General features: G+C 38.4%; 1 protein-coding gene across 1 annotated transcript; it reads left to right on the top strand.

Annotated features, from left to right (window-relative positions):
* The first annotated feature begins 658 nt into the window (after positions 1–658).
* On the top strand, positions 659–7,036 carry LOC310997127 (uncharacterized protein). Its single transcript, XM_083986759.1, has 9 exons — positions 659–743; positions 1,464–1,592; positions 3,990–4,277; positions 4,492–4,571; positions 4,826–5,003; positions 5,238–5,300; positions 5,452–5,529; positions 5,646–5,896; positions 6,032–7,036. Exons 2-9 carry the CDS (start codon positions 1,511–1,513, stop codon positions 6,116–6,118), a joined length of 1,107 nt encoding a protein of 368 aa, XP_083842885.1. The 5' UTR covers positions 659–743; positions 1,464–1,510; the 3' UTR covers positions 6,119–7,036.
* The last annotated feature ends 4,937 nt before the right edge of the window (positions 7,037–11,973 follow it).

Below are 11,973 nucleotides of genomic sequence, written 5' to 3'. Positions count from 1 at the left end.
ATGTGTTAAACCACGAGAGAGAGAGGTGGCATGTCACGGCCCAGTCACTGCCCTATATATATAGATAGTGTTACTTTGAATATTTATTTTTGTAAAGATAAAAAACAGGAAATTGGTTCTTCTGAGTTTCCATTTATACAATTGACATTCAGACGTTCAGGTTCTCTAATGAGTTAATCATAGCCAACGTGAAGTCAAAAACATAAAACATACAGCATCAAACTCATCGTTCAGAACATCTGTATCAGCTGGTGTGACAAGTTTAGTGTCCTGACATCCTCCCCCTGATGACACATTTTCTAAAGAAGCTCCTGCTTTTAGCTTCAGAGGACTAAATGTTGGGCCTCCCCTTATTATTGCCCAACCTTAATTGAGTTGCACAATAGATTCCAGTTAGAAAATTGTCATCAAAAATCTGCTTATCGGTTAGGCTACGTTTTACTTTCTTTTTAGGTGTTTCTTAACTTTCCAGTTAAGCAAGCCTTGTGGTGTATAAAAGTGCTTTTGGCTCTAATCACCACAAACTGATCTTAACTCGAGCTACACAGCAGTTAACACCTTTTCTCCTGCATTTAGTGGCATTTTGTGACATCTCGCGGTAACCACAGTAACGCGCTCAGGGGAGAACAGCGGCGCGGCGCATTTGTTCAGTGTTTTTTGTCATATCTGCTGCCAGTGCAGTCAAGAGTCAGAGGGTGGAAGAGTTCAGCGATGGTGTGTTACTTCCACTCAAACCTACAGAGGTAAGATGAATCTTCTCATTTTTTTCATGAATTTGAGTCTATGTAAATATAGAACATTTGCTTTTTTGAAATTAAACCTTATTAGTGTGAGAAGTTTGGATTAGTACCAGACAGAACTTGTAAAATGAAATGAAATTGTTTTTTGGTCTGTTACTGACCTTTCCTTTGACTTTTTGACATTTTGCTAAAAAAAAACTGCTGTGAATGTTAAGGTTATCTATTCTACAGTATATAGTGTGTGTGTGTGTGTGTGTGTGTGTGTGTGTGTGTGTGTGTGTGTGTGTGTGTGTGTGTGTGTGTGTGTGTGTGTGTGTGTGTGTGTGTGTGTGTGTGTGTGTGTGTGTGTGTGTGTGTGTGTGTGACAGGATTTCAATGTAGAAAACCATGAGAATGAGAAGTTTAAACCTTGAAAAGCCAGTTTTTGACAATGTCCCAGATTCTGAAGTAGAAAAGGAAGTGGTTTCAAACTGATAATTTGATAATTTCTACAGTTTAAGTTGGTGCACACATAAAATGTGGTGCTTGTATTAAGACAATGTGTTTTGTGATTTTTAAATAGGCCTCAGATTGTATTTTTAGCCTGTGAAGCAGTAGAAGTAGAATAAAAGGTGCGTCTCCTTGTTCTAAATTTGTGTGGCTTGCTTTGGATCACTTCCTTTAGAAACCATACACATGCACATGTATATGCACAAAAGAGGTAATCTTACTGTGCTCTGACAGGAAATAACCTTGATGCTGGAAAGCGGTTGTTCGTCTCTCTGCCGCATATGATGAAGACGAATATGATGAAGATGGCTGCTGTCTGTGAAATATTTCTTCTACTGCTCTGCTGGTCCATCACCTCAGCAGGTACTGTACACTTTAACTTTTACATACAATATCTAAGAGTAGTAGGTCATTATTTGTAGGACACAAATGTTTTTAGGTTCTTAATTAGCATCAGATTTCAAAACTTATAACGTTGATTACCATGAGGTTTTTAAAAGCATATAGTCTATAGAAAAAAATATTTGTTAAAAAAAAAATTGTTTGAACTTTCAAATGCTTCTTTTTTCATTCCCAGGTGTTTGTTCTGTTCTTTAACTACAAATTATGACCAGTTCTCAAGTAAATCAATTCAAATTAGACTATAATACTGACAAAGACTCACAAAAGATAAGTCAATATTAAAGTCCAGTCTCTTGTACTGTACTAAATGGGAACTGATAAACATACTGTACTGAACTGAAGTTCCTGAAATAGGCAGCGCTGAGAGTTCAGTCACCTCCGAGGGGGCCACTGACATGAAATAGTATCTACAGTTGTGCTACGACCAAACTGTTAGTATAAATGGCTTTCTAAATTTGTTCTTTTATTGATGGGTGTCGCTTCAACAAAACGTTGTGGCATGATTGTAGCGAGAGGAAATTGAAACCTCCACCAGAAATATGTCAGACACAGAGTAGACGAAAAAAGTAATTCACCTGAAGCGCAGCTTAAACCTGCTGATGTGGTAACGTTGGTCTGTGATGAAGGTTAACAGGAAACTCAGCATAAGTGTTTACAGGACAAATGACCTGCAGTGCTCAACACAGAAATAGATCAGTGTGGTTTCAGCAGAAAGAATGCACAAAGTATTGTTGCACTGAAGCCCTGCACATTAAAATCACATCAAAGGTGGAACATCAACAATTACTGATACTAAATACTAAATTCCCTCTTTAAATTCATATACAACATTGAGAATTGACCTAAAAACAAATTTATATATGTTTAGAGACTGATAGTTTGTCCGAAACTACCGCAATGTTAACTCAAGTCAATATATACCGGTATATGTTTTTATCACTAAGTGAATCATAATTTAGCTACATTTCAAACATGTTCAACCAATTCATATAATCATCAAGGTACGGATTTTGTTTATTAGCAAATTAAACTTTGAGGATTATATGGTCTCAGATTTCAAAATGTCAAAGTTGATGTGGAGCCAGTCTCCTGAATAGGTTGAAAATAAAGGTGTGAAGTTGTGGTTGCTATGTGAGGTCTTCACATGTTTTGTCTCGTACTTCCTGGAAATAGCATGAAGTTGTTTGTGGTTTTTTGTACAGAGTTAGACTAAAGCTGCTTCAGAGGGCAGATAATAGTTTCTGAGATCACTAGCCGTCTTAACGCTACATTTTAAAATCATTTATCATGCTTTTGATATCATGTATCCCAAGATAATGGTGCAACTTGGTCACTATTTTGAGATATTATCTTTATTTCAACGTAATAGTTCTGGGACTTCTCCTTCTATCAGAACTGAGAAGAATGAGTCCCAAAATCTGACCTGAATACATGAGAGAGGCACGTTTTCTTTAGATAATAAGACATTTAATGATTACTGTATGAAGTAAGAATCTCATGTCTTCATAACAGAGAGAGGACTTAAAAACCTCATCATGAGCGGGTGGTGCATTGGAAACCTTGAGCTCCTTTCCACTTCACAGACCTGTAGAAGTCATGAATTGCATCATTTGACTTCCTCTCAGTTTGATCTCAAGTGGAAGAAAATAACGATGCTCAATATCAAACCCGTTGGTTTGGGGTTTTGATGATAGAATCTTCTCTAGACATTATCTTTAGAAGATGTAGGATTCTGCTGCAATGAGGAAAATAAGCTAATTTTACTATTTTCTAATGACTCAGAATGTATGTACCACAGATGACGTTTTTGTTATATGAAAAAATATTAATGTCTGCCCCTCGATTCACAAAACCATGAGTTTCCTGTTGGCCACCATCACATAAATTGACACTGCTATATTTGAGATTGGTAGCGAATCAAATTTTTGATTTACAGATGAAAAAATGTCAGTCTCAACTCATATAAATGCTTTTTTTTTTTTTACATGTTTACCAAGATAAGGTTGTGAACTATAGCTGTTTAGACACTTGTCGTGTGGGAGTGTGATGATAACGCGGCTTTTCTGCAGCCTGTGGTCTGGACACATCATCCATCCTTGCACCATTTGCAGCGAGTTGAAGCAACCTGAGTTGGCTGCAGAGTTTCACTCGGTGGAGTTTTGTCTGTCTCAGATTTCCTGCACTTGCAGTTTCAAACACACACACACACACACGCTCACTCAGGAGGACGGTGCAAGTCAGTTATTAGCAGTTGAAGATATCAGTAGCAGTGAAGTTGAGTTTGATGAGTTGTGACTGTCACTGTGCCATCTGTCTGACTCTCCGTCATATTTCTTCTCCTTTCTTTCTGCTCCAAAGGTTCCAGTGACTGCGACATTAACGTCGCAACAGGAACGAACGTCACAGTGCCCCTTAACCAACAAATACCAGAAAATTACAAACTGAGATGGAAGCACGATGATAAAGTAATCTTGGATCGTAGAGGCGCCAAGTTTAGCGTGGGTGTCAGTGGTGATATTCATCAGGACGGATCCCTGAAGCTGACAAAAGTTCAGAAAGACAAGTCGGGGTTATACACACCAGAGGCTTTCTCACTGAGTGGACAATTCGTGAAGGACTTGAAGAAAACACTTTTATGTATACTGGGTAGGTAACAGCAGTTTAAAAGCCAATATCCTCTGTTTATCTTCCTGTCAATTATTGCCACTTCAACATTTGGATCAGATATTGTTAGTATAGCCAACTAAAATCACTAAAGAACCGTTATTATTTAACATTCTATGATGATGACTGTGTCATTAAATGCATACTGAGCACTACTATCAATAGTCAATCTAATCAAATCATCTACACTGTACAGATCCTGTCCCAAAACCTAAAGTCACACAAAAGTGTTCACAGTCCAAAGCTGAAGTGGAATTTACCTGCACAGTTACTAAGGTGAGAACAAACATCCAATGTCTTTCATTTACAAAGTTATTGGGGCCATGTAAAATTAAGAATGTATGATTATTCTGTCTTTGCATGCACAGGAGGAATGTCACTTTTTCTGTATTTATTTGGGTTGCTACTGTATCACTCTGCTATTTTTGAAACAAGGAAACTTACCTTATCAAAATAAAAGCCCTGAGAACAAATCTGACACTGTTAATTGTGCGCCTCTTATCTATCCATGAATTATATTTTTTACACAGACAGACCCAGGTGTCACTTTTAAATGGTTTATGGGTGACAAGGAAGTGGAAAAGCAAACGGCTCGAACTCTGAAACAAAAAACCAAAGATGTGGAAACCATACCCATCAAATGCAGGGTCGCCAACAAAGCCAGCAATCAGACCAGTGACTCTGTTACACAAACATGCGTTACGCCTGGTGAGTGTGACCATGTGTTTCCACATACAAATCTATGATGCAAATCACAGTTGGACTACTTTTTATTTGCGATCTACAGCTGATTGGTGAGTATTGATGAGAGCTGCTAGATGTTCAACATGTTAGCTGTATCTTAAGGATACATACTTTGCAGTTTATGGCATCTTTTAAATTATTTTGACAAAGCATTGGTGTTGCTTTCAAACTGTTGACTCCCCATCTCTCCTCCTGAAGGCTTCGTTTTCCCTGAAGAAGTACTGGGAGTTAGTGTCTGGATTTTTGTGGCTGGCGGAGCAGGTAGGTTTTTTCTCCTTTGTTGCTCTTTGGGTTTAGCATGTCACCAAGTTTTTTCAGTAATGTGGTTATGTACAAATGCAGCTGAATTAATCCTAAAACAGCTACATCTACTTTTATATGTCAAATAATCACAAATCTCCATCCTCATCAGGTATTGTTCTTGTGCTGATTCTCATCACCATTATTTGCTGTGTCCGGACTAGACGGAGAAAAACCATGCGAGTTAAGGGTAAGATTTTTTGTTTCTGTTGGCTTAGATTTCTGTCACCGTTTGAGTGTTTATTATAGGTATCAATATAAAATCGATTCTCCAGCAGCGTCCCATAATCTATGCTCATCTTTCAGACGAGGAGGAGCTTCGTTTGGGATGGACCAATCCTCAGCAACAGCAGCATCAGCACCAGCACCAGCACCAGCACCAGCATGAGCATCAGCAGAATCTTCATCCCGATCATCCTCACCGTCACCATCACCATCACCAGCAGCAGCAGCCGGCTGGACACACTGGTCCTCGCCAGCAGCGCTCCAAGCAGCCGCGCCCCAGAGCCCCCGAACCCACCAACGGTCAACCTCAGCCCAGCCCCAGGAGAGCACAGGTAGGAGGTTAAAGTCATTTTAAATAGCGAGTTGTGTGGGATTTGGTTTTTTACACCTAAGCGTGACGCTGATGAGGAGGCTGCTGGTTACCAATGTGGCATCTGGTCTAACTCTGACTGTTCCCTTCCCCTCAGCCCCCGAAACCGCCCAACGATGATGATGAACAGCCTCCTCCTCTTCCTCAGCCCAGGAAGAAAGGTCCCAAAACACCAAGAATGTGACGTGACGTGAGTGTCACAGTTTAGAGAAACATAACCACTCCTCCTTTTTTCTGGGTTGTTCCATATTTTTCCCCCAGTTCACTCATCTTGTTCCTTTTTCTGCAGCAAAAGGACCAGTGAACTCACTTTATTTCAGTGATTAACGTCAGGATGTGATGAGAACCACACTGAACTCAGACTATGACTCATAAGCCTCCGTTTTATCATGCTGGTTAAACTAGGACTGAGCCAACATGTGTCTTTTAGTCCTCAGTATTTATTTGCTAAGACAACTCTTGATAAATTGTCTTGTTTTTCGTCTCAAGATATCAAACTTTGATTCTTTCTCCGTTCTCCTTTCACTCTAAGAAAAAGAGGAAAGACTCCATGATGATTACGTAAAAAAATGCCATTAATGTGACAATGACATATCTCAAACTGTTATCCAGTGCTCCTGAAAGGTTTATTTTTTTAAAACATTATTTTTTGTGATTAACATTTTCTTTATGCTTACGTAAGTAAATGACATGTATGTACATACAGTATGTCAACATACAAAATACAAATCACTGCAGAACAATGTATGTACTTTTTTGAGTTTTTTTTTTAATACTCAGGTATATAAAAAAGACAGACCCTTATCTTTCATATATGCTCACTGTAATACACACAGTACATAGTATTATTTTCTTTACATATACTTAATTGTTATGCAGTTGTTATATCTGGAAATGAATAATACAACATAACACAGAATAAAAGTGACTCATGAAAGTCTGGCAACTTCACGGTGACATCCAGACTCCAGGAAGTTACTTTAACTTGGAAAAATACAAACTATTTTTATGTATGAATTCTCATTTTTCATATAAGTCTTTCAAGGAAATGTTACAGAAGATAGATCCCATCCCCAGAAAAACTTTGTTACTTCTGCTTTATTTTCAAAATAATCCAAGTAAGTGTCATGCATTCATTACAAAGAAAAACATACTAGGAAACAAGACAGCTTACGTAAGTCTGCATTCGTCTTTACATAATTTATCCGTGCCTTTTCATTGTATTGTATGCATCAATGTATGTACTGTCAGTATGAAGCTGTTTCTTGAACTGTTTTTTAATTTTTTTAATAAATGTTTTGATAAATGATGAATTATGCTGTGAGTTTCCAGTGACATATGAGTGGGTGAAATGAAATTTTCAAACTGCGTCATTTTCACTTCTGCAGCTGGTTGTGTTTCAGGCGGAAGGCTCTGAACAATGCAGGCGGGCGGTGTGTGTGTGTGTATGTGTGTGTGTTAGCGCACTTGTGACAGTCACATATCCTGTGTGTTTTAGCTGAAAATGTATTTGTGGTTTGAGTGCTGGGTGCACAAATGCGGAGTTTCTGCTGAGTGTGAGATTATCTGTCTGTTTTGTTTGTGTCTCTCTGAAAAACTCTGCTCTTATCACAAAACTGTGAACAGAAGGTGTGTTGCATTATGTTGTGATGGTGCATATTTTTTTGTATTTTGCATCTTCTGTACATCCTCATTTATTTCAGGATTAATGTGACTTGGCTGTTACAACACTGCGATTTCCCATTGGGATTCATTAGCAAGGTGCTCTGTTTCAGTCGCAGAAAGTGGCTAGTACTGTAATCCATAGCTATTTATAACTGGAAAGAGCATTTCCTAATGGAAAATGTGTGTGAATGCTGAAAGCCATTGCTGAACCATGCTGAATTAGCAGAAGTGGTAAAGAAGAAATGTGGGGGGGCATATGCATTATCAAGGTTGCTCATGCAAGATTTGAAAATAAGCTAGACCAAGTGATGTTAGTTTAAGTTCAAAGAGACTGATACACTAACAAAGTTGTTTGGGTGGGGTTCAAACCAGGGACCTGCGGGTTGGTAAGCAGCCACCTTACCACTGGACTACAGCAATACTACAGGAAACTGGAGGTTGAGACTTTGATAGCTGAAAGCAGCAAAATAGTAGAAAAAACAGCAAGAAGTAGAAATAGAGAACTTCTGTGCAAGGTGTGACTATTTTTTGTGAATTTAGACAAAGTATAATGCCATTGAATTAATTAGGGGCCGGGCAGCATCAGCATCAGCTGCAGCTACAAATTATGGAGTCCATCAATCTGTTATTTTCAAAAACTTTTTGATTTAACGGAAATTGAGCCTAAAAAACTTGCCCAGCGCCAACCATTGACCGTATTATTAGTGTGAATGCTGAATGTTGTTTTCTTGTGTTTCTTCCAGCATTCACACTATTGTTGTTTGTGTCAGCCATTTTCTTTATTATTATTAGTGTGAAACAATGAATAGTCACACATTCATAAAAGTCTTAACCTCTCAAGTATTGCTATAGTCCAGTGGTAAGGTGGCTGCTTCCCAACCGCAAGGTCACTGGTTCAAATCCCACCATGCCAACTTTGTTAGTGTACCAGCCTCTTTGAACTTAAACTACTACCACTTGGTTGGTCTCATTTTCTAGCATTTTGCTTGGCTTTCAGCCATCATTGAATAACATCAAATTGATCACAGTGCAAAATCCCTGTTGCAGCAAAAGAGTCTCACTGTAGCTCAGTGCGTATGGTGTCAGCTAGCTTGATAACACAAAGGATGTGGGTTCGTATCTCGCTTCAATAATCTGTTGGTGCATTTTCCAACTGATCTGTCTCTTTACCTCTTTTTCTTTCTCTCTTGGTTTATGTTAACATGTTTCTTGTAAAATGTTCACAAGACTTTCAGACTTTTCACAATAAGTGTTTCAATTTAAAAACTTTGAAAATTTTTACCAAACCGACGTTTGCAACTCTCACCAAAATGTCGCCCCAATATTGCTGACATTTTTGTCCACTTAAACTCATTACAAATTATGAAGTCCATCACTCTGTTTTTTTCAAAATCTGTAAAACGTATTAAACCTATTTCTTCCCACAATTTTTGCTCAATTGACACCAAACTTGCTGGAGAGGATCGGTCCTCCACAAACGATCCACACAGATTTTTGATTTATCAAAAAAATTGAGCATACAGTGCATGAAAACGTTTGACTGAAACAGTACTGTAAACATATATCATCCAATTCTTGCTAAATACATTTTCAATCTGCTCTCATGGGAACAACTGCAGTCAATGTAAGAGTGGCATTTTTCATCAGATTTTATCTTATGATGCAAAACACTTGTTAAAAACAAATCACCAACATTTCCATGCTGTCTAAATGCAATTAATGTATTATCAGATTTTTGTTTAGATAACTGTGTTCCTGACATTTTGACAACTGCTGCCTGGCTTGTGACTCCCTGAGTCTATTTGAGAAGTCACACACCAGGACTCACTTCCAGACAATTAGCTTAGTGAGTTAGGGGCTGGTTGTTGGTGCCAGAGGTTGTGGGTTCAAGCCCCAGCAAGGGTAGCCTAATGATGATGACATATCCAGATGTTGTCAACTAGTAACACAATACAATAGTCCTGATGGTGGCCTTATAGCATCTATCTAAATTTCAAAACTTTGAAAATAAATTCATAACATATAAACCATTTGTGCTACAACTTTCACTTTCAAATTGCCCAATTTTGTCTATAAAAAAAGACTGTCCAATGACAGCTGAATCGTTGAAAGTCAAATAATGACTTGACATGACTGAGGCAGGAATCAAACCCATGACCTCATGATCAGCCCGGTGCGCTTGCCCCGTGGCCCTAATAAGCAAGAAGTAGAAGGTGTGACTATTTTTGGTGAATTCAAACAAAGTAATGCCCCTTCCAGTGAGTTACAACTGACCTCCTTCTACTCTGCTGTTAAAAAAATTGTACTGGGGTGAATGGCAGAGAGAGAGCACCCAGACTGTCATTCCAATAATGTCCAGAAAAAGCTGCATGTTTTGATATTTTAATTGTTGAAATAGCACAAAGTATGAAGGACTAGTTAAAGACCAAAAAAGGGAAGAAGAAAATGGCCAAACTGAATAACAATAGTGTGAATGCTGAATAACATGGATGGATGGATGGATGGATGGATGGATGGATGGATGGATGGATGGATGGATGGATGGATGGATGGATGGATGGATGGATGGATGGATGGATGGATGGATGGATGGATGGATGGATGGATGGATGGATGGATGGATGGATGGATGGATGGATGGATGGATGGATGGATGGATGGATGGATGGATGGATGGATGGATGGATGGATGGATATTTAAAATAGAAAAATACACTGAGTAGAAACATCCAGTGAAGTCAACAAGAAAACCAAACAAACATGATTTTGTATTGATTCGTTACATCCACTAGGTGGCAGTGCTGCTTCATGTTCACATGAGGAGTCAAAGTACAACTTTGATTCCCTCATGTCACTTTCACTCATGTTGCATGCAGTGTCTCTATGTATTTTGGTCCTTATTGGAGTGAGAATACAAAATACATCCTTTAAACAAATGTTGAGAATCAAGTTTTATAGTTGTATATAATTGTGAAAGGTAGCATCAGAATTATTTAATTCAGGGAAGTTTAGGACTGACTTAAAATGGACATATTTCTAGTTACAGTCACAATTATGTTTGGGTTTTTATTATTCCGCAAGATAAAAGATAAAAACAAAAAGTTGTGCAGATTTGACTTTAAAAAAAAAACTTTAAATCAACTAGAGGTGTAGGTCAGTGAATGTTTCACTGCTGGACAGTAAATCAATCATCATAAAGTGTATTAAAAATACATTAGATAATGTCTGCAGCTTTCTGATTTAAGTCTCAAATGCAGAGGAAATTCTGAGTTTAGTGTTTTATCATCTTTAGGCGTCTGGCAGTGACTTGTTTGAAGTAGATGGGTGTTAGTCCATTAAAAAGCAGATCCAGTGCCAGGAATCCCTGGCCTAGTTAATGACTGATAGGGGAGTAGGACAGTGAGATAAGACTGCTGTGTCCTCTGTGTTAGTTTGAACAGATGTTGTGTGACAACAGATGCTGCCGTGTTGAGACCACATACAGTATAGTAAGCTACTCGCACAGGCTCGATTCCTCAGTGCCACACACACACACGGTTAAAAATAGGAAAGTCAAATGTATCACAGTGGCCGACCCGTGAAGTTTTAACCTTTGACCCCGAGGTCATAAAGCTAAACTTCTCACCTCCTCTCGACCTCCTCCTGCTCCTGTCGGTGGTGAACTTTGCCCTGCCCTGTCGCTCTGTGTAAATACACCGTGTGGGTCCGACCACAGGACAGTAACTGACAGCAGGAATCTGCCAACAAGCCTGCAGGAAAAAATGAAATTAAACACCTGGTATGGAAATGTGGTTTCATATTTCACTACAAGATATTTTCTTCGTAAACAGGTCATTTGTGTATTTATTGCTAATATAGACAAACAAAAAGTAGTTTTTTAACTACACACTGTGAAATGTGTAGTGCAAGATCCGCCATAAACAAACTTCCTCTTCACCTGTCACTCCCCTTTCTTCATTATAATCCATTTTTCTCTTCTTCTAAAAACCTCCAGTGTCTGAAACAACCCAGGGAATATGTTTCATTTATTTCTTATACTGTGATTTATCAATGAAGCCTGACAGATGTCTTGATAGTGTCATTATAGTGTACCAAAGATGTGTTTATCTTTTTGTTTTTGGCCCATATTGGATGGAGCTAGTCATTTTAGACCATATTTTTCCAATATGATTTACATTGTTAGAAGATTTAGTGTGTGCAGTCTGTTGACTAGTTATATGAAAATGGTATGGTAAAGCACCTGTTGATGTGGTGAGGTGATGAGCTTGTTGATGAGATATTAAAAGTACCATGGCACAGTGAAGAAATCATGGCTGAAACTTAGGTGCATGTTGTATTTAGCTGAAAATAGGAGCATTAAACACAGTATTTACT

This window comes from Trachurus trachurus (genome assembly GCF_905171665.1).
Source record: "Trachurus trachurus genome assembly, chromosome: 2".
Classification (NCBI taxonomy): Eukaryota; Metazoa; Chordata; class Actinopteri; order Carangiformes; family Carangidae; genus Trachurus; species Trachurus trachurus.
Note: the sequence above shows the minus strand (reverse complement) of the source record. Positions and strands in the feature narration are given on the sequence as shown.

Bases quoted from the DNA above. Each gene is read 5' to 3' on its own strand.
- LOC310997127 (XM_083986759.1), top strand. From the start codon at position 1,511: ATGATGAAGACGAATATGATGAAGATGGCTGCTGTCTGTGAAATATTT. The intron at 4,278-4,491 runs GTAGGTAACAGC...TACACTGTACAG, and splicing joins AACACTTTTATGTATACTGG to ATCCTGTCCCAAAACCTAAA. The intron at 5,004-5,237 runs GTGAGTGTGACC...CTCCTCCTGAAG, and splicing joins ACAAACATGCGTTACGCCTG to GCTTCGTTTTCCCTGAAGAA.